Raw genomic sequence first — 15,471 nt, forward strand, 5'->3', positions numbered from 1 at the left:
CACACAAATACATATATACAAACACAAACATATATACAAACACAAACATATATACAAACACACACAAAGGTCTTTAAGAAAGGATCTAATAAGAGTTTTTGCAATCTATTCCGGATTAGTTAACACGGGTCAGACCAAAGGATGGCAGGTGCCCCCACCCTCCTCTGTCCCCATGATCCATGTTTAGCTAGCAGAAATCACCTAGGACAATAGCAGATTCACCACAATTGTCCCAAATGCCTGAGCTAAGGACAGATGTGGTGGGGGGGTGGATAAATAAGCAGGCAAAGTTCCTGCTGTTGATTGCCACCCAGGAGAAGACGTAGGATTGTAGAGGGGAGGCAAGGATAGCATCGACTGTGACACCCTCACAATCTTGGGTCACATGTCACAAATGGCCACGTGAATTTGAAGACCAGTGGAACTGAAATTCAGTAAAGAGCCAAGAGAAAACTGAGGCTGGGGAGAAAAATAAAATGATGCAGTGCAGTTTTGTGATACTCATAACAGCAGATATCACTCCTTGTTCATGTGACATATGAAAATCAGAGTTCCTCTTCCTAATCTGGCAATGCTGTTTTATTCACTAATGTCGATTCTCAAATCGATTCACTATCTCCACTTTGCGTCCCTGTTTGAGATGAAGTTCCCACGTTTTGTCCACGAGTTTAAAAAGTTCCATAGCCGCCTTTGCGTCTTCAACCGAGGAGTGTCCTCTGTAGCTGTCCTGTGAAAGAAAGGAAAAAGTGAAGCTGTCACTGGAGGCCAAAGAATGGAAAAATGTCACGTTAGTGCTGTCAAAGTTACCCTTGGCTGAGACAAGGGTTCAGACGCGTTGTCGAGGAAGTTCTACTCTGAGCCGGACTCAATGGCTGGAATTTTCCAGAAACCCCCTCCCCTCAGCAGAAGCTGTTCACCACTGGCCACCCCAAAGTCAAAGGCAATTTGCTTGGCTCGCCTGTCAGGGAACCTACAGCAGCGATCAACTTTGGCGGGACTGGAAGATCCCGCAGGTGGGAAGAGCTGGAAAATCCCACCCAATCTAGATCTGGCTTGGCTGAGATTGATAGAGTCATAGAATCATAGAGGTTTACAGCATGGAAACAGGCCCTTTGGCCCAACTTGTCCATACCGCCCTTTTTTTTTTAAACCACTAAGCTCCTCCCAATTGCCCACATTTGGCCCATATCCCTCTATACCTATCTTACCCACGTAACTGTCTAAATGCTTTCTAAAAGACAAAATCGTACAGATCTCTATTACTATCTCGAGCAGCTTGTTCCAGACACTCACCACCCTCTGTGTGAAAAAATTGCTCCTCTGGACACTTTTGTATCTCTCCCCTCTCACCTTAAACCTATGCCCTCTAGTTTTAGACTCCCCTACCTTTGGGAAAAGATGTTGATTATCTAACTGATTTATGCCCTCGTTATTTTATGGACCTCTATAGGCTCACCCCTAAGATGAGATGACGTAATACAGAGAGAGAGCCTTACTCTGTGTCTAATCTCCACTGGGGAGGTGGTAGTGTAGCGTAATGTCATTGGACGAGCAATCCCAAGGCTCAAGCTAATGCTCTGGGAGGATTGGTTAAAATCTGGAATTGAAAACTAGTCTCAGTAATGGTGACCACAAAACGTATCATCAATTGTTGTTAAAAACCCATTTGGTTCATTAATATCCTTGAGGGAAGGAAATCTGCCATCCTTACCTGGTCTGGCCTACATGCGACTCCAGGCCCACAGCAATGTGGTTGACCTTAACTGCCCTCTGAAATGGCCGAGCAAACCACTCAGTTCAAGGGCAATCAGGGATGGGTAATAAATGCTGGCCCAGCCAACAACACTTACATCGCATGAATGACTTTACAAAAGTGAAGATTAATGCTGTATATACTCTGATCAAAGTACTGTGACACAGTGGTTAGCACTGGTTAGGGTTCAAGGATATGACTGAGTTCTCACCCAAATACAACACGGTGGCACAGTGGTTAGCATTACTGCCTCACAGCGCCAGGGACCAGGGTTCGATTCCTGGCTTGGGTCACTGTCCATGCGGAGTCTACACGTTCACCAGGTTGATACCAGAGATGAGGGGTGTTGATTATGAGCAGATTGGGTTTGTATTCGTTGGAATTTAGAAGGCTGAGGGGGGATCTTATAGAGACCTATAAGATAATGAAGGGGCTGGATAGGGTAGAGATGGAGAGATTCTTTCCACTTAGAAAGGAAACTAGAACTAGAGGGCACAGCCTCAAAATAAAGGGGGGTCAGTTTAGGACAGAGTTGAGGAGGAACTTCTTCTCTCAGAGGGTGGTGAATCTCTGGAATTCACTGCCCACTGAAGTGGTGGAGGCTACCTCGTTGAATATGTTTAAATCACGGATAGATGGATTCCTGATCGGTAAGGGAATTAGGGGTTATAGGGATCAGGCGGGTAAGTGGAACTGATCCACTTCAGATCAGCCATGATCTTATTGAATGGCGGGGCAGGCTCGAGGGGCTAGATGGCCTACTCCTGCTCCTATTTGTTATGTTCTCTCCGTGTCTGTGTGGGTTTCCTCCGGGTGAATCACAGTCGGAAAGACGTGCTGGTTAGGTGCATTGGCCGTGCTAAATTCTCCCTCAGTGTACCCGAACAGGCGCCGGAGTGTGGAGACTAGGGGATTTTCACAGTAACTTCATTGCAGTGTTAATGTAAGCCTACTTGTGACACTAATAAATAAACTTCATACTGCAGTTCAGTAAAGTGTTTACAATAACTAAACTTCCTATAACAAAGGTTTACGATCTGTTCAGATGTGTTGTTACACATCTGAGGCGTTTTTACGGTAAGGGTTCCATACATCAACAATGACAGATTAAGGTAGCTTTTCTTGTAAGCAAATAAAGACTGAAACGGCCTCTAAAAGGAGCAAACCACTCAGTTCAAGGGCAACTAGGAATGAGCAACAAATGCTGGGTTTGCCAGCGACGCCCACATTTCATAAAATAATAATATTTTTAAAAACTGTACCTGACCTGGAAGTACTTTATGCTGATGCTGGGTATCCTTTGTGCGAATATGGTCCTTTCTTGAATGCTAATCTGCCTTACCTTAATGAGGAAAATTCTCTCACCATTAAGAGTTGAAACCGTAGGAAAAAGAGTGTAAAGCCATTAAAAGACGATGTACTTTACACCCTGGAACTCCCACCCTAACAGCACTGTGGATGTACCCACACCACATGGTTCAAGAAGGCAGCTCACCACCACCTTCTCAAGGGCAATTAGGGATGGGCAATGAACGTTGGCCTAGGCAGCGACACCCACAACCCATGAAATTAATAAAAGCTCTGGTTAAGGTTCCACCAGAAAGGAGAACCTGCCACTTTCTTTCAGATGCTGACTGACCCATTATGCATCATCGCAATTTTTTGTTGCTACTTCAAAATATCTAGCCTTCCTTTATCTTTTTTTTAAAACGCTTCTTCAATCTAAAAACTAAAGAATCTATGTCACCACTCCATCTTCAGAGAGCAATTCCTGCATAAATGTGCTCAGAGTGATTGGCCACTCCTAACTCACATACAACCCATTCAAACAGCAGGGCATGTTGCATTTCCATATACACACATATCGGTATACGTATGTGAGAGGAAAGAGTGAACAGTGCAAGAAAGGGCGAGACAAAGAAGAGAGAAAGAAAGCAAGGATGAGGGCAGAGAGTTGAGAAAGAGACCAGGAGCAAACAAGAGGAGAGAAAGGGAGATCATGAGAGAAAAAGGGGAGAGAGGAAAAAGGGAGTGAGAAAGGAGAGAATAAGAGAAGCAGAGAAAGAGAGAGACGGGACGGCACAGTAGCACAGTGCTTAGCACTGCTGCCTCACAGCTCCAGGGACCTGGGTTCGATTCCTGGCTTGAGTCACTGTGTGTGTGGAGTTTGCAAGTTCTCCCCATGTCTGCGTGGGTTTCCTCCGGGTGCTCCGGTTTCCCCCCCACAGTCCAAAGATATGTGGGTTAGGTTGATTGGCCATGCTCAATTGGCCCTTAGTGTCCCTGGATGCGTAAGTTAGAGGGATTAGTGTGGTAAATATGTGGGGTTACGGGGATAGGGCCTAGATGGGATTGTTGTCAGTGCAGACTCAATGGGTCGAATGGCCTCCTTCTGCACCCACAACTTTCTATGGGTTTTTATGATTCTATGAATGAGAGAGGAGAGAGAGCAAAAGAGGGAAAGGATGTGTATCAAGCTTGTGGCAGAATGCAAGGTGTAGAATTTACATCTGGGACAAAGCTTAAAGCATTGCCTCGGGAAAAGGAATAAGACAAATGGACTCTCTTATTAATGAAGGACCCAAGGGAATGACGGAGGCTTCCTCTTACAAAACACAAGCAAGATTAGAATAAGGAATGAATCAAAAGTTAGTGATTTGTTGACACCAGGTTTGGGTGGAAGGGGTAGACTGAGGGAGACTAGAGTTTTATGGTTCTAGGAATGAGTGAAATTGAGAGAGAGCACAGTGCAGTGTTTGAAGTGAACAGTACTGGAGGAAGGCTGTTCAGTGTATCCGAATGCCTATCACACACAGCCCATTTACCTGTATCCTTTTCCCCAATAAAGTCTGGCAGAGGATTTTCAACGAGGCCCGCCTGTCAGTCTTCAGTTTTGCCATTGTGATCAGTAACCGGCATGACGATGTGTCCCGTATGGCATAATCGGAGATGTCGGTTTTCAGGACCCGGAAGTCGGATCTCGGGTCGTGGCCCACGATAATCTTCCCTTGTATAATCTTCAAAATCTGAATGGAATTGGTGAACAATTCATTAGACAAATGTGCATTTAAATAGCACCGGGTCATCTCAAAGCTCTTCCTAATCAATTAAATAATGTCTGCATTATGATCTATTTCTATGATTTCTATGATCCCTGTTGTTATGTGGGCAGTTGTGATAGGGACAAGATCCATAGGCAACTTGCATACGGCAAGAACCCACAAATGTAAATGACTGATTAATTCTTTTGCTCGGCTTTGAGCAGGGATGCTTGCCTGAATATCAGGAGATTTTCAATTATGATGAAGGGTATTCAACCTGAAATGTTAACCCTGTTAATTAATTAACATTAGGTGCCGCCAGACCTGCTGAGCGGCTTATAGCAACATTGAAACTGGAGGAGCCCATTCAGCCCCTTCAAGCCGATTATCATGGCTGATCGATATCTGAACTCCATTTATATGCCTTGATTCTGTAACCCTTGCTACGCCTCGCCTAACAAAGATCTATCAATCTCAGTTTAGAAATTGTCCAGTGACAGCATCAGCTGCTTTCTATGGGTGGGGTTGGGGGGTTTGTAGAAGCGGGGTGGGAAAAAAAAAAAATCGACATTTGTACAAACACGGTGGGTGAAGCACTGTTCCCTTGAAATCACTCTAGAATCGGCTGGCTCTAAGGTTAGGTCCTCATCTTCTGTTTGTTCTGGATATCTCTACCAGAGGAAATAGGTTTGCTGGAATCATATCCAAAGATGTGTAGGTTAGGCGGATTGGCCATGCTAAATTTTATTTATTAGTGTCACAAGTAGGCTTGCATTAACACTCCAAAGAAGTTACTGTGAAAATCCCCCAGTCGCCACACTCTGCCGCCTGTTCGGGTACACTGAGGGAGAATTTAGATTTGAGATTTTCAGAATTTAGGTTTTTAGAATTGAGATTTTCCAGCATTTTCTCTTTTGGTTTCAGATTCCAGCATCCGCAGTAATTTGCTTTAATCTTTTGGAGGGAGAATTTAGCATGGCCAATGCACCTAACCAGCACGTCTCTCAGACTGTGGGAGGAAACCGGAGCACCCGGAGAAAACCCATGCAGACACGGGGAGAACGTCACAGACAGTCACCCGAGCCAGAAATCGAATCCGGGTCCCTGGCGCTGTGAAGTAGCAGTGCTAACCACTGTGCCACCTTGTCACCCATTGGTGTCCCAAGATGTGTAGATTAAGGGAATTAATGGAGTAAATGTGTGGAATTATGGGGATAGGGCCTGGGTTGGGATGCTCTGTTAGAGAGTCTGTGCAGACTCGATGGGCTGAATGGTTTCCTTCTGCACTGTAGGGATTCTATGATACTTTCAACTTCTTTAATCATCTCAATTATCTAAAATAGTTTTCCAACGTTACCTGTGTTTTTTTATGATGGGTGATTTTGTGTTCCTCTTTAAATGTTATGCAGAATCTTTTACAGCCATCTGAGTAGGTCGATTGTTGGTGGGGCGATGGGTGTGCTTGGGAGGAGCTCAGCTTATCATCTCAACTTGTGTGCATCAAGTCGTTGGCTTGTCATAGAAATCCAGCAGTCCATTCAGTCCGACTTATCCATGCTTGTTTTTACCCTCTGTCTGCTCTCTATCAACCCCATCAGACTATTCTTTGCTCCCTCATGGTATTTTTCTGGCTTCATCTTCAAAGGTATCTACACTTTCACCTCAACCACTCCCTGTGGAAGCAAGTTGTACGCTCTCACCATTCTCTGAGTAAAGTTTTCCCTGAATTCCCTACTGGATTTATTGGTGTTCTAAAGTTTATTTATTAGTTTCACAAGTAGGCTTACATTAACACTGCATTGAAGTTATTGTGAAAATCCCCTAGTCGCCACACTCCGGTGCCAGTTCGGGTACACTGAGGGAGAATTTAGCATGGCCAATGCATCTAACCAGCACTTCTTTCAGATTGTGGGAGGAAACCTGAGCACCCGGAGGAAACCACACAGACATGGGGAGAACATGCAGACTCGGCACAGATAGTGACCCAAGCCGGGAATCGAACCTGGGTCCCTGGCGCTGTGAGGCAGCAATGCTAACCACTCTGCCACCGTGCTGCCCTATGACGCCTAGTTCTGATCTCACTCACATTTTCCCGACATTTACCCTTTCAAACCCTTCCATAATCTTAAGACATCATTCAGCTCACCCCTCAGTCTTCTCTTTTCTAGAGAAATGATCCTCGCCTCTTTAGTCTTTCCTGAAGGCCAGCATGGTCTCTCATTTCATTCTGCTAACTCTGTTTTTGCATTATCTCTGGTGCCTCACAGTGGCACAGTGGTTAGCACTTCTGCCTCACAGCACCAGGGACCTGGGTTCGATACCCAGCCTGGGTCACTGTCAGTGCGGAGTCTGCACGTTCTCTCTGTGTCTGCGTGGGTTTCCTCCGGGTGCTCCGGTTTCCTCCCACAGTCCGAAAGATGTGCAGGTTAGGTGGATTGGCCATGCTAAATTGCCCATTAGTGTCAGGGGGATTAGCTGGGGTAACAGGGCCTGGGTGGGATTGTAGTTGGTGCAGACTCGATGGGCCGAATGGCCTCTTCTACACTGTTTCTATGCAATGTTTTTGTAAAACAGAGACCATACTCCAAGTGTGGTCTAACCAACAAGTGCTCTCTCTGTACATCTCCAGCTGCATCATCAGGTTTGGCAAATTTTATTCTTGTGCCACACACTTTTCCATCAAAAAATTACATTGAAATTACTCCAACTTTGAGTTTTCCTGTTAGTTTGCAAGCTGCCTGTAGACACCAAGTTGCAGCACCTCATCCGTGTCCTAATCCCATTTTCCTATTCATATCAAACGTATGGAACTCCTCATCACCCTCCATCTCCTATTTTCTAACAAGCTACAGACTTTCAAAACCAAATCTTGTGGTCACCCAACAAATCCTTTCTAATTTCACTTCCTGCTCTATTTAACTTTGGTGATGAGCCATACTCTGAATTGAAACGCCATCTTTTTCCAAATATTAAATACCCAGCAAACTATAAACCCCATTTTCCATCCCCCTTCTTGCTTTTCCACTAACTTTCTCCCTTTCTCTCCTGACGGTGCCAAGTCATAGAGTCGTGCAGAACAGTAGGAGGCCATTCAGCCCATTAGGTCTGTGCCTTTTGGGTGTAAAATTTAACTATAGTTGGTCATGCCATTATCACATCCCAATGGCTATTGATCATGGGTAAGCCTAGTCAATACATCTTGACAGGTACGCAGAGTGTGGGAGGATGGGGTTGTCATGGCCAAGCCCAAACTTGACCACCACACACAGAGACACCTTCGCATGTCCAGTAAAGCGATCAGAAGTATAAATCCTCATGATTATTTCCCGTTCTCAGGTCTGGCTGTTCAACCAGTCTTGGGGACGTGTGCTATTCATTGCATTTTGTGACTGTTCCTTGGGTAAAATTAGTGAGGTGAAAAATGTGAGCAGCAGATGCATGGGAACAACACCACCTACAAGTTCCCCTCCAGGAAGCTTTTGCACATTCTCCCCGTGTCTGTGTGGGCTTCCTCTGGTTTCCTCCCACAGTCCAAAGATGTGCGGGATAGGTTGATTGGCCAGGCTAAATTGACTCTAGTGTGACAAGTGGTGTTCCTCAGGGATCAGTGCTGGGACCTATGCTGTTTGTAATATATATATATATATATAAATGATTTGGAGGAAAATGTAACTGGATTAATTAGTAAGTTTGCAGATCACACAAAGGTTGGTGGATTTGCAGATAGCGATGAGGACCATCAGAGGATACAGCAGGATATAGATCAGTTGGAGACTTGGGCGGAGAGATGGCAGATGGAGTTTAATCCGGACAAATGTGAGGTAATGCATTTTGGAAGGTCTAATACAGATAAGGAATATACAGTAAATGGCAGAACCCTTAAGAGTATTGATAGGCAAAGGGATCTGGGTGTACAGGTTCACAGGTCACTGAAAGTGGCAATGCAGGTGGAAAAGGTAGTCAAGAAGGCATACGGCACGCTTGCCTTCATCGGCCGGGGTATTGAGTTAAAAAATTGGGAAGTCATGTTGCAGCTTTATAGACCCTTAGTTAGGCCGCACTTGGAATCTAGTGTTCAATTCTGGTCGCCACACTACCAGAAGGATGTGGAGGCTTTGGAGAGGGTACAGAAAAGATTTACCAGGATGTTGCCTGGTATGGAGGGCATTAGCTATGAGGAGAGGTTGGAGAAACTTGGTTTGTTCTCACTGGAGCGACGGAGGTTGAGGGGAGACCTGATAGAAGTCTACAAGATTATGAGAGATATGGACAGAATGGATAGTCAGAAGCTTTTTCCCAGGGTAGAAGAGTCAATTACTAGGGGGGCACAGGTTTAAGGTGCGAGGGGCAAGGTTTAAAAGAGAAGTATGAGGCAGATTTTTTACACAGGGTGGTGGGTGCCTGGAAATCGTTGCCAGGGAAGGCAGGGAAGCGGATATGGTAGTGACTTTTAAGGGGCGCCTTGACAAGTACATGAATGAGATGGGAATAGAGGGATATGGTCCCCGGAAGGGTAGGGGGTTTTAGTTAAGTCGGGCAGCATGGTCGGTGCAGGCTTGGAGTGCCAAAGGGCCTGTTCCTGTGCTGTAATTTTCTTTGTTCTTTGTTCTTGTCAGGGGGATTAGCAGGGTAAATAGATGGGGCTAGGGGATTAGGGCCTGGGTGGGATTGTGGTCAGTACAGACTCGATGTGCCGAATGGCTTCTTTCTGTACTGCAGGGATTCTATGATTCTAGGACACGGACCATCTTTATTTGGAAATATATTGTCCGTCCCTTCACTGTCGCTGGATCAAACTCCTGATATTCCCTCCCTGACAGCACTGTGGGTGTACCTACACCTCAGGGACTGCAGCAGGATCAAGAAGGCGGCTCACCACCACCTTCTCAAGGGACAGTTAGAAATGGGCAACAAATGCAGGCCTAGCCAGTGATGTCTGCATGTCGTAAATTGCTGTGCCCCATTAAGAATTAAATTAAGAAATTTAATTCAATGAAATAGTTGTCAAAGAACTTTGACGAGAAGGCTAGACCTGGAAATAAAGAATTCACTCAAATGAACTGTTCATCTCCTTTGCTCAAGTCATAGATCATTGACTTTGTCTACACTTCCCGCTGCCTCGTCAAAGCAGCCAGCATAATCAAGGACCCCACGCACCCCGGACATTCTCTCTTCCACCTTCTTCCGTCGGGAAAAAGATACAAAAGTCTGAGGTCAGGTAACAACCAAATCAAGAACAGCTTCTTCCCTACTGCTGTCAGACTTTTGAATGGACCTACCTCGCATTAAGTTGATCTTTCTCTACACTCTAGCTATGACTGTAACAATACTGCACTCTCTCATTTCCTTCTCTCTGAACGGCATGCTTTGTCTGTATAGCGTGCAAGGAACAATACTTTTCACTGTATACTAATACATGTGACAATAATAAATCAAATCAAAATTCCTAGAGTGCTGCAGAAGAAGGCCATTCGGCCCATCGAGTCTGCACTGACCAGAATCCCACCCAAGCCCTCTCCCCAGAACGTCATGCATTTACCCTTCTAATCTCCTGACACTAAGGGGCAATTGACAATGGCCAATCCATCTAACAAAGAAAAGAACAAAAGAAAATTACAGCACAGGAATAGGCCCTTCGTCCTTCCAAGCCTGCACCGACCATACTGCCCGACTGAACTAAAACCCCCTACCCTTCCAGGTACCGTATCCCTCTATTCCCATCCTATTAATGTATTTGTCCAGAAACCCTTAAAACTCACTATTGTATCTGCTTCCACTACCTCCCCCGGCAGCGAGTTCCAGGCACCCACCACTCTCTGTGGAAAAAACTTGCCTCGTACATCTCCTTTAAACCTTGCCCCTCACACCTTAAACCTATGCCTCTGAGTAATTGACTCTTCCACCCTGGGAAAAAGCTTCTGACTATCCACTCTGTCCATGCCCCTCATAATCTTGTAGACTTCTATCAGGTCACCCCTCAACCTCCGTTGTTCCAGTGAGAACAAACCAAGTTTCTCCAACCTCTCCTCATAGCTAATGCCCTCCATACCAGGCAACATCCTGGTAAATCTTTTCTGTACCCTCTCCAAAGCCTCCACATCCTTCTGGTAGTGTGGCGACCAGAATTGAACATTTATTCCAAGTGCGGCCTAACTAAGGTTCTATAAAGCTGCAACATGACTTGCCAATTTTTAAACTCAGTGCCCCGGCCGATGAAGGCAAGCATGCCGTATGCCTTCTTGACTACCTTCTCCACCTGCATTGCCACTTTCAGTGACCTGTGTACCTGTACACCCATATCCCTTTGCCTATCAATACTCTTAAGGGTTCTGCCATTTACTGTATATTTCCTATCTGTATTATACCTTCCAAAATGCATTACCTCACATTTGTCTGGATTAAACTCCATCTGCTATCTCTCCGCCCAAGTCTCCAACTGATCTATATCCTGCTGTATCCTCTGATGGTCCTCACGCTATCCGCAAATCCACCAACCTTTGTGTCTTCCGCAAACTTACGAATCAATCCAGTTACATTTTCCTCCAAATCATTTATATATATTACAAACAGCATAGGTCCCAGCACTGATCCCTGAGGAACACCACTTGTCACACTAGAGTCAATTTAGCCTGGCCAATCAACCTAACCTGCTACTTTCAGTGACCTGTGAACCTGTACACCCAGATCCCTCTGCTTATCAATACTCTTAAGGGTTCTGCCATTTACTGTATATTTCCTATCTGTATTAGATCTTCCAAAATGCTTTACCTCACATTTGTCCGGATTAAACTCCATCTGCCATCTCTCCGCCCAAGCCTCCAACCAACCTATATCCTACTGTATTCTCTGATGGTCCTCATCGCTATCTGCAAATCCACCAACCTTTGTGTTGTCTGCAAACGTACTAATCAAACCAGTTACATTTTCCTCCAAATCATTTATATATATATTACAAATAGCAAAGGTCCCAGCACTGATCCCTGAGGAACGCCAAGGCATTCCAAGGCGACCTTCACGACACACGACAACGCAGAATCGCTGAGCTGAAACTAATAGCCAAGTCCACATGAGGACGGCCTCAATCGGGATCTTGGGTTCATGTCACAGTATCTGTAACCCCCACAACTTGCCTGGGCTTGCAAAATCTCACTAACTATCCTGGCTGGAGACAATACACCCCTCTTTAACCTGTGCTCAACCCTCTCTCCACTCACATTGTCTGTATCTTTAAGACTTGATTACCTGTAAAGACTCACATTCCAACCATGAGCTTGTAAATTGAGTTTCTGTTTATATATGTCCTGTTTGTGAACACAACTCCTCACTCACCTGAAGAAGGAGCGACACTCTGAAAGCTTGTGCTAGCAAATAAACCTGTTGGACTTTAACCTGGTGTTGTGAGACTTCTTACAACGCCACTTGTCACAGTCCTCCATTCAGAAACGCACCCTTCCACTGCTACCCTCTGTCCTCTATGACTGAGCCAGTTTTGTATCTACCTTGCCAGCCCACCTCTGATCCCATGCGACTTCACCTTCTGCACCAGTCTGCCATGAGGGCCTTGTCAAAGGCCTTACTGAAGTCCATGTAGACAACATCCACTGCCCTACCCTCATCAATCATCTTCGTCACTTCCTCAAAAAACTCGATCAAGTTAGTGAGACGTAACCTCCCCTTCACAAAACCACGTTGCCTCTCACTAATACATCCACTTATTTCCAAGTGGGAGTAAAACTTGTCTCGAAGAATCCTCTCCAATAATTTCCTTACCACTGACACAAAGCTCACTGGCCTGTGATTATCTGGATTATTCTTGCTATCCTTCTTAAACAAAAGGAACAACATTGGCTATTCTCCAATCCTTTGGGATCTACCCTGTAAGAAGTCTCACAACACCAGGTTAAAGTCCAACAGGTTTATTTGGTAGCAAAAGCCACTAGCTTTCGGAGCGCTGCTCCTTCGTCAGGTAAGTGGGAGTTCTGTTCACAAACAGGGCATATAAAGACACAAACTCAATTTACAAAGTAATGGTTGGAATGCGAGTCTTTACAGGTAATCAAGTCTTAAAGGTACAGACAACGTGAGTGGAGAGAGCGTTAAGCACAGGTTAAAGAGGTTGTCTCCAGCCTGGACAGTTAGTGAGATTTTGCAAGCCCAGGCAAGTCATGGGGGTTACAGATAGTGTGACATGAACCCAAGATCCCGGTTGAGGCCGTCCTCATGTGTGCGGAACTTGGCTATCAGTCTCTGCTCAGCGACTCTGCGTTCTCGTGTGTCGTGAAGGCCGGCTTGGAAAACGCTTACCCGAAGATCAGAGGCCGAATGCCCGTGATCTCCCCTGTAGCCAGTGAGGATACCAAAGATTTCTCTCAAGGCCCCAACCTGCACACCTTTGGACTGTGGGAGGAAACCAGAGCACCCGGAAGAAAGACACAGGGAGAATGTGCCAAACTCCACACAACAGTCGCAGTCCCAAAGTCTTTGACTTTACTCAATCATCCCAGATGAGTGAGCAAACGTTTACACACAGCAATGTCTACAGGTTCAAAAACTACCCCCTGGGACACAAAGACTATTCCCCCCCCCCCCCCTCCCCCCACGAACTGTAATCTGCATTTCTTTGTTTGAGACATCTTTTACATAAATCTGATTCCCCCACCGCCCCTCAACAACCAGGTTACATCTGGGTGCCACCTTGCTGGATATATTGGGGAGTTACCCCCATCCCCCCGCCCCCCCCCCCCCCAGTAACGGAGTTAAGCCACAAGTTTCCGGGTCCACGATGTTTTTTGCATCGTTGTCAGTTTCATTACAGCCTGCTGGCAGTTTATTTCCCAAAATCTATTCCCCTCCCGGAAAGAGAAAAGGATATACAAATACGTAGCACCCGATGCTTTCCAAGCGAATAATGTCTGGTCATTGCTACAGGGAAAGTGAAACTGAAACTTAACCTCACTCCGCTTGGCTTTCATTTGTTAAAAGATGTAATTTTTTTCCTCTCTCTCGGCTTTCATAGGAATGTCTCCTACTGCCCTCCAGATGGTTACGGCGTTTTTCTTACATTCCCATTACATTTAATCCTTCACCCCCCGCCCCTCACTTGCCCATGCCAGACAACATTTGCCCTCATCTGTCCAAATTTCTGGCCTATCCTGGACCCCTTGGCTTGCCTGGAAGCTTCCCCCACCCCTCAAATTTTGAGTTATCAGAAAACTCCCCCCCCTTCCAAACCCCCCCATTCTCATGAACCAATTCCCTTCTCCAAACTCGGAAGCATCTGAAACCTAAACACTGTGCCATCTGGGCTACGATTCCCTTTATTTCCTCCTCTATAATTTCAGTAAACTTTGCTCTTTTAGTTTTGCTGATGTCAGTAAACTTTTTTTTTGGTACTCGAGTCTTCACTGGGGGAAGGGGGAAGCGGGGCGGGGGGTTCTCGGTTTGTTCTTTCCTTTCGGATGATTTCCCTTTAAGGACAGGAGTTGTAATGCACTCCAGGGGAAGTCTGACAGGGTCTGGACGAGTGCATGGTTTAAATAAAATGAAAAGATTGTGGCTTACCTCTTCCCTGGCGACAAGATAAGGCAAAGCAGTGTCCATGTCTAATGGGCGAATTCCGCTCACAGGGGTCCTGAAATCAGTTATCCTCCCATCTGGTTTGATAAATTTGTCATAGATCACTGACCCACTGTAGTCGACAATGCTGCAGCGTGCCAGCCCACTCTCAAAGCCATTGGGGCCAAGTCCCACCATCTCACAATCAATGGCAATGTACTTGGAACAGTCTACCATCTTTCAGTCCGGGTTTGTGTGTGGCGAGTTTTCCTGGCCACCCCTCGCAAACTGTGGCCAACTCAAAATGAAACAGCGAAACGTTGCTTCCTCCTTTATACACTTCCTCATCCAGCTCGTTGAGTTCAATGGCGCCACCTTTGTACAGAGTACCTTGCCTGCATTCACAAGAGAGAGAACGGAAAAAAAATAACAAACAGAAACGCAACTTCAACAGAGTGGCTTTAAACCTCGTGTCGCCCACTTCCTGCTTTGTGTCAGGACAATTACACAGCAACAAGAGTTGCACCCACACCCCCAGAGCGCCCATCGTTACACTTATTTTTTTAGAATTCCTACAGTGCAGAAGGAGGCCGTTCGGCCCATCGAATCTGCACTGACCACAATCCCACTCAGGCCCTATTCCTACAACCTCATGCATTTACCCTGCTAGACCCCTGATATTAGGGTCAATTTAGCATAGCCAATCAAACTAACCCGCACATCTTTGGACTGTGGGAGGAAACTGGAGCACCCGGAGGAAACCCACGCAAATACGGGGAGAACGTGCAAACTCCACACAGGCAGTGACTCGGGAATTGAACCTAGGGCCCTGGCACTGTGAGGCAGCAGTGCTAACCACTGTGCCACCCACTTTTGTTTCTACACTGTTGTGATGGTTCTGCATTCTACAATCATGCACACAGAATTCAAACATGTATTCTTGTTTTTATTTAATTGCAGAGGCCAAGGGCGGAATCTCCCCCCCATCCCCCCTCCCAGAAAGCCAAATTAACTTGACAAACACTCGCCTCTAACATCGGGTTCCTGCTCTTTTGAGCCACTGGATTTAAGCAGCAGTGGTTTCCCCCAGCCTCCCCGACCCCCAGGGTTCATTAGCTCCGT

General features: G+C 45.9%; 1 protein-coding gene across 1 annotated transcript; it reads right to left on the reverse strand.

The window, feature by feature from the left end:
- Positions 1 to 564: 564 nt before the first annotated feature.
- On the reverse strand, positions 565 to 15,240 carry LOC144511196 (interferon-stimulated gene 20 kDa protein-like). The gene is made up of 3 exons (XM_078241281.1): positions 14,356 to 15,240; positions 4,579 to 4,779; positions 565 to 727 (listed from the first exon to the last, which is right to left on the reverse strand). Exons 1-3 carry the CDS (start codon positions 14,584 to 14,586, stop codon positions 587 to 589), a joined length of 573 nt encoding a protein of 190 aa, XP_078097407.1. The 5' UTR covers positions 14,587 to 15,240; the 3' UTR covers positions 565 to 586.
- Positions 15,241 to 15,471: the final 231 nt, after the last annotated feature.

The sequence above is a fragment of the Mustelus asterias genome, chromosome 24, assembly GCF_964213995.1.
Source record: "Mustelus asterias chromosome 24, sMusAst1.hap1.1, whole genome shotgun sequence".
Taxonomy (NCBI): Eukaryota; Metazoa; Chordata; class Chondrichthyes; order Carcharhiniformes; family Triakidae; genus Mustelus; species Mustelus asterias.